Source organism: Emydura macquarii, unplaced genomic scaffold (assembly GCF_026122565.2).
Source record: "Emydura macquarii macquarii isolate MOO-44397 ecotype Brisbane River unplaced genomic scaffold, CSIRO-AGI_Emac_v2 contig_2673, whole genome shotgun sequence".
NCBI lineage: Eukaryota > Metazoa > Chordata > Testudines > Chelidae > Emydura > Emydura macquarii.
This window is the reverse complement of record NW_027132810.1, coordinates 10,766-29,589: the sequence shown is the minus strand read 5'-3', so window position 1 is coordinate 29,589 and position 18,824 is coordinate 10,766. Positions and strand designations below refer to the sequence as shown.

The following is an 18,824-nucleotide window of genomic DNA, read 5'->3' as shown; positions in this document are numbered from 1 at the left end:
TTTCTCTTTAGTGTCCGACAAAGAATAAAGACCATTTCGACAGAAAGAGGAAGCAAGGACTGAAATTCAGCTCTTTGTCTCTATAATTTTTTATTAAGAATTAATTTTGCAGCCTCAAAACTGAAATAGTCACTGACAATGTAAACTAAGGAGAGGAGAATGGATGAGGATTTTAGAAAACCTGGAAACACCAGGGAGATCTCAGAACTGTTCCAAAGCTTATTTCCAGGATCGGGTAGGTGAGCTTCTGTCACTGGATTGTCATCTCCGTTATTGTTTTATAACCCCTAGAAATCATTTATTCCTTGGGTGAATTATTAACTGCAAAATGAGCCAATAATCCCAAAATAAATGTGTCTTACTCTGAGTATAAACTTTGTTTGAACTTTATATTCCAATGATACATGATCTGATTTTGGCTCTCCTTTCACTGTAATTTAACATGAAATTATATTGGTTATTTGATTTAAGAATTTATTTCTTTCCTCTTATATTTTATTCAAGAAAACTGGACCTGATCCTGCTCTCAATGCATTCAAAGGGAGATTCAATATGTTTCTGTTTTGTAAAGTAAGTTATAAACTCATGCAAATCCAACTTTATGGTGGAGCATCTTTCTCTGTATTCCCTGTTATTTAATAGATCTGGTTATGGGACTGAATCACTTGCCTGCGATATGTTGAAAGCAGAGAAATGGGTAAAAAGAAAAATCAAGAATCTCTCTTTTGCTTTTTTTTTTTCTTAGGGATGGGACAAAATCATACTCATAAAGGAAATATATTTTCAACTTTAATTGAATGGCTGTTCTAACTCCATAAAGTGAAAAGTTCACTTAATAACGTATTTACTTATTTTTTATTTAACATGTCCTCTTTAATGTTTGACTTTAATGATTTAATGTTAATGAGGGATATGCTCACTATGTTAAGGTTTTTTTCCCTCCTTCTTCCTGTTATCTAGATCAAGATACAGTGAAGATGAAGCTTCTCTTTTTCTGTCATGGCTCCAGAGCCAGCTCCCCGCTCCCTGGTTTTATTTTCTTCCTTACTTTTTACATTCACAAGATGGAATCAGGTAAGAATCCGCACTGTGTCTGCTGTTTCTTAGAGGATTTATTTAGGCCCCTGAAGTGTCTTAACAACATGCTTAACTCAAAGTCAGTGGAACAACTCACAGTGTGTAAACTTACCCAAAAAGCAAGATCAGCACCTTCATTATTCAATTTTGGCTCTGATTGTGTTGCTGCTGGGTTATTTTATTTGTTTCTGGGGCAGTGTAAAGGTCTCTTTATTCACACAAGTATTTTTAAAAGACTGTCAAGGATTAACAAAGCATTAGATGGACACGTATTGAGGAGTTTAATAATAATAATAAACAATCATTAAAAAATCAATACATTAAATTAGTGAGTTTCAGATGTAAAAAAGATCAGAGCCATCGTCTGAGACTCACATGTGCACAAAACAGAAGAAGACCCAGAATATATTGATATCATGTGACATTTTAATTGGGCCTGTTAGCGAATACATCCACGTGAGGTGTAGTATACACCATATTATTAGGTACTATGTGCACAGTAGTCCTATAATATACATTAAATGGAGGTATCTCTACACCCCCTGATTTGGAATGTGGTGTCCAAAACACAGATCAGGAATGTGAAGAACGTGTTATGGAAGTGGTGGCTTAGATCATAGGTAAAGTATAAAGTGCTTTTCCCCTTGTCATGATATAAATATAAGTGGTTTTGGGGTGTGTATTTCTGAAGCACACCCTCTGTGTACGGTAAGCACACTGCCTGATAATAATTGCCTCTCGGAAGGAGGGTATGTACATCTCCTTTGCATAGTGAACTGTTTGTCTTTAGGCAACACACTTGGTTAAGTGTGGTTATTTGGTCTCTTGATCATATGACGTATTGACCCATAATAGTCCAAGAATTGGCTGTAGCAATAGGGCTCTGTCTCAGGAGCACCATGGTGAAAGAACACCAGATAAGGCCCACCTACCCCACCATTAGTCCTGTTGAGGCCCAGCAAATTTCATGTGAATTCCAGAGCACTTAGGAAAACAGGCTGTTGAATAGGAAGTGTGTCTCAACCACACACCGAGCACGTCCATTCCCAGTTCTCTGCCTCAGTTTCTCTGTTGTGTGACTGTGCCATGGACTGAACGCACCCCTCTTCAGCTTCCCACCCCGTGTCAGCACCTGTGCCATGCACTGAACCTACCTATTCCCAGCTCCCCACTCGCTCCAGTGCTCTGTGCCTCTGCCATGCACCAAGCTTGTCTGTTATCAGCTCCACGCCCCCTCTCAGTGCTGTGTGTCTGGGCCATGCACTGCGGCTGAGTGTTCTTATAGCACAGCCCCACCCCCTGCACATGAGCACTGCTCTCCTGGAAACATTCAGGCTGAAATTTTCCATGCCGGTGTCTGCCTCTGCCTGAACTTTTTGGAAAGTTTGTACCAAATGGAACCTGTTGGATGTGTCCTTCCTATCCTATAACCACCTTCCTCTGAGCTTATTTTATTTTTTTCCTGATTCATTTTCCAGTGGAGTTCACAGTGATTGGACCCCGTGACCCTGTCACTGCCATCCTGGGTCAGGACACTGTGTTGCCCTGTCACCTGTCCCCCAGGATGAGCGCTGCAAACATGGAGGTGAGATGGTTCCGGTCTCAGTTTTTCTCCTTTGTGCACCTGTATCACGATGGGAAGGATCAGGATGAAGGGCAGATGCCAGAGTATCGAGGAAGGACAGAGCTTTCAAAAGCTGGACTCACCGATGGAAACGTTCCCTTGAGGATTCTCAGTATCAGACTCTCTGATGAAGGACAATACCACTGTTTTGTTAAAGATGACACTTTTTATGAAGAAACCATATTGGAACTGCGGGTAACAGGTCAGTGACTTGTGTCTGTTTTAGTTTTGTGTGGTCCTTGGGCTTTATTCTTTCATGTTACAACAACCGTGACTCCCTGCTTATGAAATATTTTACAATAACACAGTGTATCTAAATTTCAGCAAACAGCCACTTTCATACTACGAGAAATATGCTGACAACTTTCCCGACATGTTATTAAAAAGATTTTCAGGATGGCCGAGGCACTTCCTTGTCCAAATCTTGATTGACTTAAAAAAGGGTCTTTAGTTAATGGGGGAAAGGAATTGTGGACAAACATGGCGTTCCAGTTGCTCTGCAGTCATTTCTAGGATGTGTGGCTAAGGTGCGATTGCCAGACTTTTATGGCTGCCTGATCGGTTCACTACTGGTTGTTACTTAGGAGTGTAGTTAAAATCAGATGCAGCCTTCTTATTTGTTGAAACTGTATAACGGTGATGGTGGTGGTTGGGAGTTATGTATTTACCACGCTTGGACAAGACGGATCTTTCTCCCTTGCTGCTTTGACACTGTAACCATGAAGCCAATTAGATTTTTTTTTACAATAAATATATCTATCCAATGCACTTACTGTCAGATTTTCAAAAGGTTCATGTCCCATTCGGGTATCAAAATGAAGGGGACATATCTCCAAAGGTGATAAGCACTCAGTTGCTCCAGTATTGAGAGGACAATGTTTCTCACTGAGTCAGTGCTATTACTTTAAATATTTCTTCACATTTTTTGTGTGTCCATGAGCATTGGGATTTCAGAGATTCCAGTATCCATTTAACCTTCAGCTGCCTACCCACATGAATCAGTGTTTTCTGGTGTGAGGAACGGATCCACAAACTGTCCCTCCTCCCTTATGCCTTATAAATGAAATAATGTAATGAACACATTTTTGTATTTCCCCCATAGCTCTAGGCTCTGCTCCTCTCATCTCTGTTGAGGGTCACCAGGATGGAGGGATCCGGGTGGTTTGTCGATCAGCTGGTTGGTACCCAGAGCCTGAGGTGCTGTGGGAAGATCTCAATGGGCGACATTTACCATCACTCTCTGAAACAAAATCCCAAGGGAATAACAACCTGTTTGACACAGAAACTGCTATCGTTGTAAAAGAACAGTCAAACCAAAACTTGTCCTGTTGCATCAGAAACACCGTTCTCAATCAAGAAAAGGAATCGGCAGTTTATATAGCAGGTCAGTTACCATTCAAATCCCACCCTGAACTCACCATCACTAGAAATAAAACATGACACAGGAAGAAAAGAACTGAAACATCTGTGCTGGGTATTTCATAATCCACGTACAAAGAAAGAAGATGGGAGGCTGGTATCTCTACAGGATCACAGTTTAGGCAGCCTGATTCCCTTAATTGTGAGTATTAAGGCTATGAACGTTTTGCATTTCATGTACATTTAATATTAAGTTTGACTTTCCTGATATTCTAGTGCACGTTCACACACACAGACACACACACACACACTCACACACACACATTCACACAAAACTTCCACCAGTTTTTAGGTGAAACTTTCACTCAGTTCACTGACACAATATGTTCCTGCAACCTTAAATTCATATTAATGATTTATTTAAATGTGGTAAATTTTGTACTGTGGCTTTTTTGTGATCTTGCTGCACCAACTCATTCTTCATTCATTGTTGTGCATAATGTTACCTAAGTCATGTGATGTTGTTTCTACTGACGTTCAATTGGACTTTTGCTCCTTAAGTCACTCTGGTCCAGATCCACAGGGGGACTCAATTTACCCTGGTCTACACAAAAAAATTGCACGTATTAACTATTAAGTTAATCAGTTCCAGAGAAGGTCTCAGGCACATTTGAAAAGTCCATCCTGGTCATATCCATCATGGAGTCTTTAACCCATGATCTGAGACTTCAATAAGTCAGTCATAGGTTAGGGGTCTATTACAGGAGAGGGTGGGTGAGGTTCTGTGGTCTGTGTTGTGCAGGAGTCAGAGTAGATGATCATATTGGTCCCTTCTGACCTTAAAGTCTATGAGTCTGTGACTGAATCACTGTGAACACAAGACCAGCAAATGAAAATTACTTAGTTTGCTGCACCAATATCTTTAGGAATTGTGATTGTGATTTCTCCAAATATTTGAAGGTAATAGGGGATTTTTCAAAAATATTTTAATTAATTGACAATTTCTGAATGTTGCTGAACACTAAGAGACACATTATTTGCTGGTGTAGGTCTATTGACGTTAATGGGGTTTTTTGAGCAGATAATTTGGCCCTGAAGTCTACGGTTGTCTGAATAGAAATGAATCAAACCAGGCCTGTTTTTCAAGGATAAATCAGTGTTAAAGCTGTGTTGGTTGGAGCCATTTTTAAGATCAGTTTCTAGTCTTTTGTGTAGTACACATATGGCCATTCTTTCACTATCCTGCTGGGCACTATCTATGTATTTGTATGAAATAAAAACATCTGTTTTTAGTCACCACTTCCAAATTAAGGCAAGTCCTGGGTGTTTTGTTTTTCAGATCCCTTTTTCCCGAGGGTGAATCCCTGGTTGGTGGCTCTGAGTTTGATCCTCATGGTTTTGTTTGTTTGTTTGATTGGCCTCGTTATTTATCACTTTAAAACGAAAGGTAACTATCAGAGGGAGAAATACACTGGACATGAAGGTTTTATTCTAATAAATGAATAAGGGCAATTTAGGAATTGAACATGAAATGAATCTGTCCTAACTGATGAAGAAGAATATATTTGTATTTATTGATAGAGAGTGGTGGCAGAGGTGGTTGGGAGAGAGAATAGAAAGTGAACCAGACAATCAGATCCTAGCAGACACAGCTGTGTTCTGCTCAGTCCTCCATCTCCCCCTCTTTCCCAGTTCTCAGGGGGTTACAGCTGTCTGTCTCTGGTCCCACTTGAGACAAGGTTCTGCAAAGCCTAGGCTCCCATATGGGTACTTCAAATCTCTTTTTTGCTAATGAAGTGTAGTGCACCTTGACATTACAGTGATGGGCCCTATAGAAACGCCCTGTGGTAAATCAGTAAATGGCACATTTGTTCTTCAGTCGGGGGGGTAGGGGGGAAGTCATATAAACTTTTACATAACTCATACATCCCTGTCCATGCCTCTGTTCACTTAATCCATGAAGAATATCTGCCCAGTTTCCAAATAAATGGGACATGTCCCTCTATGCTCCCAAGGAATTTTGTTACTAGAGCATGTCGTGTTCTAACTCTCAGGAAGGATGAGATAAGAATAATTTGTTTATTTCTGTATTTTTTAAGGGAAACTCACTGAACAAGTTGGTAAGTTTCAATTTTCCTTTTTCCACAAATACAATTTTTGATGCAGTTTTTGATGAGATTTACACATTTGTATATAGACTTGGTTGTTTTTTTTATTTATTTTTATTTTTCTGTGTGTGTGTTGGGGTGGGCAGAGGGAAGAGGTTGGTGTGTGTGTGATCGGCTGAACCTTTTAGGGTCTGTTCAGGTGTTTCCAGAGACCCTTTCCCCTAAAGTCCTTCTAATGAGGGAATGAGCTCAGCAGAGGCACGTGTCTCAGGGGTGTGGATTTTTCACGCATGTCAGGGAAGTGGCTATGCCAAGTTTTCAGTGCAGATGAGACCTCAATCTCAGAGTTTTTCACAAGAATCTGTAGAGGTCTGTCTTGTTAATGAAGGTGTCCTGAAGTGGGAATTTTCTGTAATATGTTTATGAAGCACATGTGTGCCTCAGTTTCCCCTATATGCGGCATTGTTACCCAGTAGTGGGGAAAGGACTGTTTGCTCTCAGAGCAGGCTAGGAGACATAAGTGCAGGTGCTGCCTGGCTGTCTGGGCCTTAGTTCCTATATCGATGGAGCATCTGAGAAGACCATGGCAAATCCAGTCACCTGGACATTAGCACCTAGCAACCAAGGACCTAGAGGCAGATGGATTTCTCCACATCTGAGCAGGGAAGTTGAACAACATCCCCCAGCTGAAGTGGCAAAGGACTGGAGAGGTGTGAGGTGGGGGATAGGTAGTGGCTGCTTGAAGGACTCGGGGCTCTCACCTGGTGTCTGACCAAGGGGTCAGACAGACAGAGAGACAGACAGAGATAGGACAGTGGGGTTCACTACAGCTTGGCTGGGCTCTGGGCTGACCAGAACGGTCTGTGCTTTAACCTTCCATTCTCGGTGACAATGTGAGGGCTTCCTAGGCAGCTGTGTCCAGGTAACTAATACACCCGACTGTTCTGACAGCGCTCTTTGAGTATCACTGCGTACGCTCGGTGAGGTGTGTTTATCCCTGAAGAGTGTGCCGAGGGAGTCTGGACAGCTGGACCCCAGGACAGGGTTTATCTTCACCCACTCCCTGCTGCAGTCAGCTTGGACCTGGTCTGAAGGGCCCTTTTGAATAACAAACGTTCACAAGTTGTCTTCCTACCAGCGACTCTGTTGCAAGAATCGCCTACCTCTGAGTTCCAGCAGCCTTCCTCCTGGCTGCCACCCCCTTCCTGTGACAAACTCTCCCTTTCAAGATCATGTCCTCCAAGTGGAGCAGGCCCTGCAGCAACGCCTGGTTAATACCACTTGAGCCCAGAGGAGTTTTCATCTTTTCCCGTCTGTGATGGGGTGTGGCCCTTGACAGAGTCTAGTTTTATAAAATTTGGAGTAAGTCTAAATTAGATAAACTTCACACCACAATGTTATTTGGGGTGTGTGAAGAAGCAATAGAAAAGAAGTTGAATAGAAATAATCACCCTGCCTTAACATTTGTATTGAGGATAAAAAACACAGAAGGGAAGGAAAACTCATACACTTTGATATGTATTTCTGTTTATTCTGTAGGGAAACGAGATCTAGACATTGGTAAGTGTCATTGTCCTTCCTCTGATAAGAAATTTTTGTATCAAATTGGATCCTCATGTGGGAGTGTAATTGAGTTGTTGCTGGGTTATGTGACCTAGTGGTTAGTACACTTAGTGCCCCCTCCCAGTGGGCAGGTCTTGCCATCCAGGTCCTCTTTTAATCAGAGGAGCAGGGAGTCAGGCAGTGGTAGGGGAGTCCAGGCCCGTCCACTCCACCTGGCCCTGACCCAAGAGGAGGGTCAACAATGTCTGGTCCCCAAAGTGGTCCTCTGAGTTGCCCTCCCTGCATCACTTCCTACCTCTGCTGTTCTCCTCCAGCTTCCAGTCCAAGATAAGGTGAAAAGGAAAAGAAAAGGCAATCAAACCATCAGCCCCAACCAGGCTAAGCGTACAGTCAGTCCCTTGGGGAGACTTCTCTGGCAGCGTTGTTGGAAGCCTTCTCTGGCCACTGTCGGAAGACAGGATCCTGGGTTAGATGGATCAATGGTCTGACCCAATATGGCCGTTCTTATGTTCTTGTCAGGACCCTTCCGGGTAGGTCTGTCCTCCTCAGCCTCTTCCTTCTGAGCTGGATTACTCCCTTTTCACCCCTTTCTCCAGTTGGAGCATGATCTGCAGGGTTGGAGGGTCAGGGATACCTGGGTCCAGTACTGTCCTTTCACCCTTCAGGCCAAGGGTAGGTTTGTATATGACCCCTCACACACCCTTCCCCTCAGACTTTGGGCTGTGGTGTCCTGGGGCCAGTTTGTGTCCCCTCCATCCTGTGATAAGAAGTCAGCATATTTCTTTTCTGTGCCTGAATGATGTGCCACCTGAAAGCTACATGGCTGCCTTGAGAGATACCGCTGCATATTACCTGGGTTATGGTGTGTAATTGAGTTCAGCCAGTGGAGTGGGGCATGGTCAGTTACTAGGTGGAAGGGCTGTCCCCACAGATAATTGCTCAGGGCATCAATGGCTCATTTCATCTCCAGGGCCTCCTTCCCGTTGATCAATTAGGCTTCCTCATGTGGGAACAACTTCCTGCTGAAATAGAGAACAGGGTGTTCTCCACCTCCAAATTCTTGAGTCTGATATCAGACACATCTCTTTGGAGAATAAAGGACTTTTAGAAGTCTGATTGGAATTCTCCTGGCTGCTGGGTCAATGGGTCTTTCAGTGCACTAAATGCCTTGTCACGGCTTTTAGTCCAATGAACCTTTTTGGGTGCAGTGTCTTTAACCAGGTGTGTCAAAGGGGCAGCCAGGGTAGTGAAGTTTGGAATAAACAGTGGATAGTATCCAGTTAATCCCATAAAACCTCCGGACTTGCTTCTTTGTGGAAGGGACAGGGTAGCTCACTCCGGATTGGAGTTCTTCCAACAAAGTTTGTAGCTGCGCTGTCTGCCTTTCCCATACCCTAGGTAAGTGACTTTTTGGTTGGCCAGCAGACATGGCTTTGCCATCTAACCTGCCTCTTTGAGAGCTCGTAATACCACAGCAACATGCTTCATATATTTGGCCCAGCTCTCACTGTAGATGATGATATCGTCAACGTAGGTGGCTGCGTAGGATGTATGTGGCCACTCCATCCATCAGTGGCTGGAAAGTGGCAGCGTCTCCGTGAAGTCCAAAGAGCATGGATTTAAAATGGTATACACCATCACAGGGAGTCTGTTCAGTTGTGGAGTTGTTACCTTTTAAATTTATGTATACATATATATATTTTGCATTATTAAACCTGTTGTTTTTTTGCTTACTTGTTTTTTATTACTATCATTCTTTCTTTGTGGGGCGTGTTTTTTTAATTTAACTATATAAAATGTGGGGAAACACTAAACTGGATGAATTTCACACCACAAGCTATTTTGAAAAACTAATGAGCAATAGAGTCAGAGTCACAGAGTTTAAGACCAGAAGGGATGATCGGATCCTCTAGTCTAACTTCCTTAAGAGGAGATTGAATAGATATAATCTCTGAATCTTCATTGTCACACCGATGATAAAGAGAAATAAAACATAAGAAAATGGAAACCCCTAACAAAAAGATATATTTATTTCTCTCCAATTTTTAGACAAACGAGATCAAGAAATAAGTAAGTGTCATTATCCTTCCTCTGACAACATATTTTTTGTACCAATTTGGATCCTCATGTGGGAATTTTTTTAAACGTGGTGGAGGTGTTTGTATTTAAATTGAACTTCTAAAATAGTTGCAATATGAAACCTTTTTTTGTTTCTTTTCTTGTTTAATTATTATTATTATTATTCTGGTAAAGTGTGAGGGTGTGTTTTTTAATGCAACTTTATAAAATGTGGGGATAGGCGAAACTGGTTGAATTTCACTTCACACCAAAAAATAATTTGAAAAATTAATATGAAATTGAGTCATTGAGTCACAGAGCTTAAGACCAGACATGATGACCGTATCCTCTAGACTGACCGCCTTAAGAGGAGATTGAATAGAAATAATCTCTCAACCTTTACTGTTTTATTGATGATAAAGAGAAATAAAACATTTATCAACACTTACCAAAAATATGTATTTATTTCTCTTTAAATTTTAGACAAACGAGATCAAGAAATAAGTAAGTGGCATTATCCTTCCTCTGACAAGATACTTTTAGTACCAATTTGGATCCTCATGTGGGAGTTTGTTTAATTGTGGTGGAGGTGTTTGTTTTAAAATTGAACATTTAAAATATTTGCAATATGAAAACCTTTATTGTTGGTTTTCTTTCTTTACTAGTAGTAGTAGTAGTAGTATTTTGGCAGTTTTAGGGGGTTGCTTTTTTAATATACCTTTATAAAATGTGGTGAAAGATGAAACTGGAAGAATTTCAGTTCACAACAAAAACTTATTTGAAAAACTGTTAAGCAGTAGAGGTGGAGTTTAAGACTAGAAGGGATGACCAAATCCTCTAGTTTGACCTCCTTAAAAGGAGATTGAATAGAAGTAATTTCTCAGTCTTTACTGTTGTACTGATGATAAAAAGAAATAAAAGATAAGAAAAGGGAACTACCTGGTGACTCATCTGTCCCTAGGGTAGGCTACCTGCAAATTCCAAGGTCAGGGCAGGCTGCAAAAGCAGAGCAGATTCTCCCAGGCTGGCGTGTGACACTGCAGTTAGATTCCCCAACCAATTATTAACAGTGCTTCTGATCCCCACACTGATTATCATGAAGCTACAACAGGAAACACACAGCCTCCTTTATTGCATTTCAGTCTCTGGCCCCCAATTAGCAACTAGGTCCAGTAAAGAGAGAAGTGATTAAAACTCTATTCCCTTTAGCAAAAATGTTCTCCTGACCCCCAAATGGTCAGGCACATTACCAAATCAATATAAGTTTGGATCTTACCTGAAATACCACGCTGCCAGCCAATCCTTCAGTAACTAAAACTAAAGGTTTATTTAAAAAGGAAAGAAATGATAAGAGATGTTAAATGGCCAAAGCAATCAGATACATAAAAATGACTTAGAAGTCCATATATATTAGATTCTGAGTAGAACTGTGGAATTGCAGGCTCGTACAGTCCCTCTGTTATACCTCCAGTACCTGGATGGGTCTCAGTCCTTTGTTTCACAGCTTACGTGGTAGATGAGTTGATCCAGAGGTAGGAAGCAGGAATGAAGACAAGATGGGGATGGTGCAGCTGCCTTTTATGTCCCTTTGTCTTGACTCAAACACAGCCACACAGCACATGGCATGGAAAAGATTCAGAGTCCCCTGTCCATAGGCACGTTCTTACATGTCCTGGTGTAGCCCCTGGGTTCTTTCACTGGGCTCATTGTACCTGTGAGTTCACATTAAACAGCCTTAGTGCTGCTGCCATCCTGTCTGGGGTGTCACCCAGAAACCCAGCACAAGTTTGAAATACAAATATACCAGACATCTTTAGAACTCATAATACAAAACTGAGACATACATATAAACGTGCTTATCAATCTCAGCCAATCATGACTTTTCCACTGGTACCTGACATGGCATATCTTGTACGAATTATTGTCATTTAGCAATATGGATATCAATAATATTGTAAATGGTCACCCCTAATCTAGACATCCTCACACACCTAACAAACAATACATGTATTTCTGTTTAATTTTTAGGCAAACGAGATATAGAAATTGGTAAGTGGCATTGTCCTTCCTCTGACAAGAATTTCTTTTGTATCAAATTGGATCCTCATGTGGGAGTTTGTTTAATTGGTGTGAAACTGTTTTAAATTCCACTTTTAAAATGTTATTGCAATATTTAACCTGTCTTTGTTTGTTTGTCTGCTTGATTTTCATTATTACTGTTTCTTTGGTTGGGGGGTTAGTGTAACCTGAAAAAATGTGGGGAAACTCAAACCTGGATAGATTTCACACCAAAATCTAATTTGAAATACTGATAAGCAATAGAGTCACAAAGTGTAAAACCAGAAGGGATCATTGGATCCTCTATCTTCTGATGTCCTGAAGAGGAGGTTGATTTCCCTCAGCCTTCACTGTCACATTGATGATATAGCTTCAGTTTAAAGGACCAGCAAACTTGAGTCAGGGTTTTTGTACTTGAGGAATAAACAGCTTAGGGGTAGCAGTCAAGTAAGATCCTGGGCTAACTCTGCAGTGAATATACACCCTGGGAGAGAGAGACTCCTGCAGGTCAGTGGAGGTTCTGATGATTTATATTGCAGGATATTTCTGGAAAACTTATAACTTTATTTTCCCTCATTGCAATAGTTTGTACAATATTGAATCATGAAATACTTGTTGAGATCAGCTCTCATCTCTAATGATGTGCTTGATTTTAGGGTGGAGAAGACACGTGGTACCTATAGAAGAAGGTAATTAACGATAGTATTTTATCAATGTCTATTTATCAGTTCCCATGAGGCAAGATTTCTCTTTTTCCTTGAATGTGGCAGTGGACGTGTTAGTTCATTCCCCAGCATCCTGCATTTCACAGCACAGCATGAGGTGAGGCAGAGCTGTGATTGTGTCCTAACACAGCACAATGATCTGTAGCATATTGCAGCTACTCTTCCTGCCTCTCCACTGCCTACATGGGCTCTGCACCCGACAGAGATTTGTGAGAGCAGCTTCCACTCATTGCACAGAGCCAGTGCAAAATGCAGCTCCACAACCTCTAGCCCAGGGGGGTTTGTTTTCTCTCCATGTTCTGATGGCCTGTCTCCAATACCGCTCTTTCTTCCTTCATCTTCTCTATGGAGGAAGCCAGTAGCTCTGCAGTGACCTCATATTGACTTGGTGAGCAGGGAGTGTGTCTGTGGGTGATCCTTGCTCTAGTCTCAGGCAGAGGGACAGAGCCTTGATCACAGACAGAGGCTCTCCTGGCTCCAATAGACAGATCCAGGGAGCTCCTGTGGTCAGGCTGCTAAACTAGGATGCAGCAGAATAAAACGAGAACAGACGGGCTCTGCATCCTGTGATCTTTTCTCTTTTCTCTTCTCTCCAACTACCATGATAGCAGAATTCTCCTGTCCCTGTTAAACAGAACATCACTTCAGTTTCCCATCACTAGCATGGCCCTCTCTTTCTTTCCACCAGCCACCTACTCCACAGCTCCCCCCACACGTAGCTTCTTTCTCATTCAACTATGAGCCCTTTCCCTGTGTGAATCCCTTTTGTGTTGCAACTGCTGCTGATCAGTGCACTTCTGGGCATGTTCAATCCTGCTCCTGTTTGGCCCGTTGCTGTCCAAGGACTGACATTTCAGAACAGGCAGGATACCAGCGGGAGGGAGGCCCCAACCCAAAGTCCAACTCAGGGGCTGCAGGGACACAGTGAGATTCAAGTTGGGGAGGGGGAGGGGAGCTCTGTCAATGTTCACTGAGTTGTACAATCTGCCAGGGCCCCCAGAGTCTCTAGGCCCCTCCCTGAGGAGAGGTCAGAGCAGGGGAGGAAAGATTCCAAGTCCCAGGCTTGGCCCAGCTGATTCTTTCACTCTGTGACTGACTCGTCTGTGCCAGGCAGTGACTCTCCCCAGCACTTTGCTGCCATCTCAGAGCTGCCGGGTAAATCCTGCAGGAAGGAGATTTCCTGATTCGCGCTCCAGCTGGGGCAGATTCTGTCACTGACACCATCAAACCCTCCCCCAGGGCTGAGCTCTGCCCCTAACGCTCTGATTCTCTCTCTCCAGCGAATGTGACTCTGGATCCAGACACGGCTCATCCCGACCTTGTCCTGTCTGCGGATGGGAAAAGTGTGAAATGGGCAGACACACGGCAGGATCTGCCCAACGACCCTGAGAGATTTGACACTGCGCTCTGTGTGCTGGGCTGTGAGGGATTCACCTCGGGGAGACATTACTGGGTGGTGGAGGTGGGGGATGGGCGACGCTGGGCTGTGGGGGTGGCCAGAGAGTCTGTGAGGAGGAAGGGACGGATCAGCCCTAGCCCTGAGGAGGGGATCTGGGCCATGCATGGGTGGGGGGATCAGTTCTGGGCTCTCACCTCCCCTCGCACCCCCCTGCCCCTGAGCCAGGTCCCCCGCAGGATCCGGGTGTGTCTGGACTGTGACCGGGGGCTGGTGACATTTTTCGATGCTGGTGACCAGGCCCCGATCTTCACTTTCCCGCCGGCCTCTGTCCCTGGCGGGAGAATCCGCCCCTGGCTCTGGGTGGGGTGGGGATCCCAGCTCAGATTGTGTCCCTGAGACACTGGAGACCCTCTCTAGCCTCACACACCCTAGTCTCTATGACCCTGAAGGACTCCCATCTACTCAGTCCCAGGCCCTTCATCTCTATGATCCCTGGAAGCTCCTTCCCCCTCCCTGCAGCACCAGGGATGGGAGGGGGAGGAGGGTGAAGAACCCCTGGAGCTGCAGGGGGAGCAGAGGGGCCCTGAGGGGCAGATGTGGGGCTGGGCAGGGGCAGAATTAACAGCCGGGCTGGGGACAGGCAGACGTGGGGGTGGCCGGACCCAGCATTAATTAATGAGGTTTGGGGGTTGGGAGAAGCTGGAAGCTCCGCAGCGGCAGGGAGGGTTTGTACAATCTGTGGGGTTAGATCTCACTGGGGCTCCCAGCCAGAGCTCCTGCCGCAGGGCCACAGTCACCTTCCTCTGTCGCTGCAGGGCTGGCACCACAGGAATTGTCACACACACGCAGGGGATGGGCAGGGAGAGTTCACAAATCACAGGATCACTCAGATACAGCCTGTGTTGGTTTCAAACCTCATATTTTGCAGGTTCAATTTAATGACTTTTGGTTCTGACTCATGATTTTTAACTTCTGCGGCTGGCAATGCTGTGGAGCCTCTGGGGCCAGAGTGGGTTGAACCAGAGCAAATAGAGGAAAGAAAAGGGAAAGATAAAGTAAAACAAAATAAACAGAGGGTCCTGGAGAAATGGTGTAAAATAGCCATGAAAACAATGAGAGGAAAACACTCTGAAGAGGGGAACCAGTCAGAGGCAGCGAGAGGGGAAGGGATAAACTCAGGGAGAGAATGGAGAACGTGAGTGGGGAATGATCTATGGCAGGGATCAGAGGAAAGTGGAAGAGAAACAGAAATAAACAGGGATGGGAAATGTGGGCTAGAAATATGGTGAGTAAAAGTGAACAGTGTGGAAGAAAAGGGAGGAGAAAAGGGAACACAAAAGGGACTGAGAGATTTATCAAACGTCACTGAAGATAAGACTGCAACTCATTAATTACACATCACTTCCTTGACTTTGTTGCCATTTTAGTTTCATTAAAAAAAACTGTTCCCAAAATCTGTGTCTCTTTTCCATTGCTGGGGTTATTGAAGCTACTTCTTAGCTCCTTTTCAATCTGACGAGTATTTACATTAAATTACATTACATTAAAGCGTACAAGACAATTCTGATTTATTTTGTTAATTTCCCAGCTGCAATTGTTGGGGGTAGATTAGTGGGATTTGCTTCCCTACTTGGTTGTGAACGTCCAGCACCAACAGGGAATATACCCGCATGTCCCTATAATGTGAGCTGAGGCTTTACTGTGATGTTTGTAAGCAGGTCTGAGTGTCTCAGTGTCACTCTCCCTGCTCAGCAGCTGAAAGGGGGCACTTTATTTGCATGGGCTTTGTATCTGCATGAGTACAAATAAATATTTAGCATAATTCACCTAGGTGCTGAGCATACTGGGAAATGGTTAGCAGGGCTGGTTTTGGGCTACAAACCCCTTTTGTGTTAACTGCTGGGGTAATGAAATGTGTCCTTCAATTGTATGAACAGGTGTTAGCAAAACTGTGCTTAGTCTGCTATGATAAAATCTGCACCCTAAACTAAACAGAGCTCCAAAGGGTGGCAGACAGATGTTTCCGCCTGGAAAAGATGGAGCAGTCTGTTATAGGGATTGCACTGGTTCTGACCAAGCTCCTTGTTCTACATGGCATGACTTTTCTCTCATTGTTAAATGGTAGAATTAATGACTTCTCTGGGAGTCTTTTGTTTCTTGAAAACAGGGATATTGTCTGTGTGTCAGCAGAAGGTTTACCCATGAGCTGAAATCACTAAGAGCTGAACCAGTAGAAGATCTGGGAAACCTTCCCTGACAACTAGCAGAGCTGAGTGAGTGACAGCCAACTCTGGTGGGAGGCTGGTACTGTCGGCAGAGAGGGTGGCACAGTTAATGCTAACCCAGTCAGTGGTCAGCAGAGGGGCTGGCACAGTTGGTGCTACCCTGGTCAGCAGTTGGCAGAGGGGCTGGCACAGTTGGTGCCAGCCCGGTACAGTGAGCGGGAGCCAGGCGGTTGGTGCCAGTGGTTGGTGGGAGACAGGCGTGGTCGCTGCCAGCGGTTGGGGACTCAGTGAGGCCTGAGGGTGGTAGGAGACAGCAGCAGAGGGGGCCTGGTGAAGCCTGTGTCGGACAGGAGTGGCATAGGGGGTGGAGCCACACCCAAGAGGTGGACATTGCAACTACGGCGGTCAGTACTGGGGAAAGAAGGAAGGGAGAGGTGAAGGACACGCCCCGTACTCTGGGATGGGTTTGGCTCATTAAGTTCATGAACTCTGGTTGCACTGTTTCCCAAACCAGTGCTGTGTTACCTCTCTTTTGCTATTAAAAGGTTTCTTCCTACACTCAGACTCTGTGCTTGCGAGAGGGGAAGTACTGCCCTTTGGGGGCACCCAGGGGATAGTGTGTATTTCCCTAGATGACTGGGTGGGGGCTTGAGCCAGTTTGGTGTTGTATCATTGACAGGGACCCCTAGACATAGAACCCGGCCCTTGCTGCTGCCGACTTGGTCTGGCAGAAGGGTTACATGTTGCTATCCAGCCTGTGCTCTGCCTCTTGTCCTGTATCTACTCACATCAATCAGGAGTTGCTCAGCTGTGCTCTGCAGAGAGGTGACTGGTTGCACTGGGTGCAATCCATGAAAGGATTTAGGTGTTGCAATGCTGAGCGTCTCAGGACCTAATTTTTAGGCAGCTAGAATATCACAGGAACAGCACTAATCTTCAGCGCTGAGCTGGGTGACTAAACTCCCTGTACAATGCAGGGGCGACACAGGTACCTTACAGTGTGATTCACAAAAGCCAGCTCACGAGGCAGGGAGCCATCTAAGCCAGCTAAAGGGAGAGGCCAACAACGAGGGAAAGGAGTCCTAATTCCTGCCCCTCTCTCCCAGATAGGTGCCTAAATCTGTGCTGCAGTGGGGCGACTATCTCTGCTTAGCAATCCACAAACGGGAACCCAGGGCCTCATGTGAGATGGCTCAGGTACCTAAAGCGTTTCTTTCTGGAGTGAGTTAGGCACCTGCCTCGCTCCACACAAAACGTGTGCGCAGGAGGGGGAAGGAGGGGTGGTTGTGGTGATATCACCCACTTTATAACTTTTATTTCTTGCTTTGAAAAGAACAAAGTAGAATTTAGTTTCTCGAACTCCCCATGTCCCTGGTTTTGAATAATGTGGGGGGGAGGAATGGTCTTCAATGGACACAGAGGCTGTCTGGGAAGCCTCTTCAGAGTGTTATTTTGCCGGCCCTGAGCTCCACAGATGGCAGATTCTGGATATGATGTTTTCTTAGCGTGCCCAGGATTGTGCATCACCTTGTTGCCCCCCTGCCTCAGCGAGAGGGAGACGAGCTTCTGCTTAACTGGGTGTCGTTCCCTGTCACCCTCAGCCATTTAGCTCCCCACACAATCTCCCTATGGCTAGGGTAGTCCTGACTTTGCCTTGCAGGTTAACAGTAAGGTTCAACCTTGTCATTGAGCTCCTCTGAAGTGTCCTTCTGTAGCATCCAGCCCCTCTCCACTGGACACTCAGAAATTCCCAGGTAAGTGTCCCCAAAGGGACAACATGTACACCAGATCGTTTGATTCAACTTAGGATCAGCTCCAGTATAACATCAACGTGCTGAGATATATTTTTAGTGAAAACAAACAGGAGTTTATTAACTAAGATTTTAAAAAGTGAGCAAAGGAATAAGACCAGCAGGTTAGATATAAAACACAAGATGTAACAGGACTGAGATAGTCTGAGCTTAACTTGAACAAGTCAAATCCATGTCCAAAATCTCTCAGAGTCACTAACCACCATGGCTGGGATCCTTTTTCCATGAATGCAAAACTTGCTCTCCTGTTTGCTTCCTCACAGAAGAATGGCAGCTGTTCTTGTCCTCCAGTTCTAGTCTGGTAAACCCCTGGAGTGCATTCTTCCACCCCCGGCATCCCCATTGTTTGTCTGAGTGCTCCTTCTTTTTTTTCTATAAGAAAACTGGGCTTCAGTTGTGTTCCCCTACAATGCTAATCTACATATGAACTGTGGGAGACAGATGACTTGCTATCCCCTTGTCTGGCAAAACCTGTTTGTCAACCCAGCTTTGATTCACACTTTAAAACACATATATAAACATAGTTCCTCAAAGATCATCTGCCCATATGTCTCGTAATGATTAGGAGGATCTGTATGACAGGAGCCTTCATTAGTGACCTCACGTGACCCGTTGTGGATAAATAGTATGAAAGAAATGCATTAGGTGTAATGAGTTTGTCAGGCCTGATCAGCGTTGCTGTCCTAGAACAAGGCACCCTTTTGCAGTGGCCACTGAGGGGTTCTTCGGGTCATACAAGAGCTGCTAACTCCTCGGGTTTTCAGACACTTCTATGGGTCTGGTAGGAAAATCCATCAACTGCAAGGGAAATCCCCGC

The 18,824-nt window shown here is 44.4% G+C and overlaps 1 protein-coding gene across 1 annotated transcript; it reads left to right on the top strand.

Moving 5' to 3' along the window:
- LOC137164058 (butyrophilin subfamily 1 member A1-like) lies at positions 1 to 14,367 on the top strand. Its single transcript, XM_067564655.1, has 12 exons — positions 1 to 239; positions 961 to 1,074; positions 2,556 to 2,903; positions 3,804 to 4,085; positions 5,400 to 5,507; positions 6,160 to 6,180; positions 7,708 to 7,728; positions 9,781 to 9,817; positions 10,268 to 10,293; positions 11,818 to 11,838; positions 12,504 to 12,536; positions 13,853 to 14,367. The coding sequence occupies exons 1-12, from the start codon at positions 164 to 166 to the stop codon at positions 14,365 to 14,367; spliced, it is 1,602 nt and encodes a 533-aa protein (XP_067420756.1). The 5' UTR covers positions 1 to 163.
- Positions 14,368 to 18,824: the final 4,457 nt, after the last annotated feature.

Excerpts from the sequence above, each read along its gene's own strand:
- LOC137164058 (XM_067564655.1), top strand. The coding sequence starts at position 164 with ATGAGGATTTTAGAAAACCTGGAAACACCAGGGAGATCTCAGAACTGT. Across the intron at positions 6,181-7,707 it reads GAAACTCACTGAACAAGTTG|GGAAACGAGATCTAGACATT; the intron begins GTAAGTTTCAAT and ends TTTATTCTGTAG. Across the intron at positions 10,294-11,817 it reads CAAACGAGATCAAGAAATAA|GCAAACGAGATATAGAAATT; the intron begins GTAAGTGGCATT and ends TTTAATTTTTAG.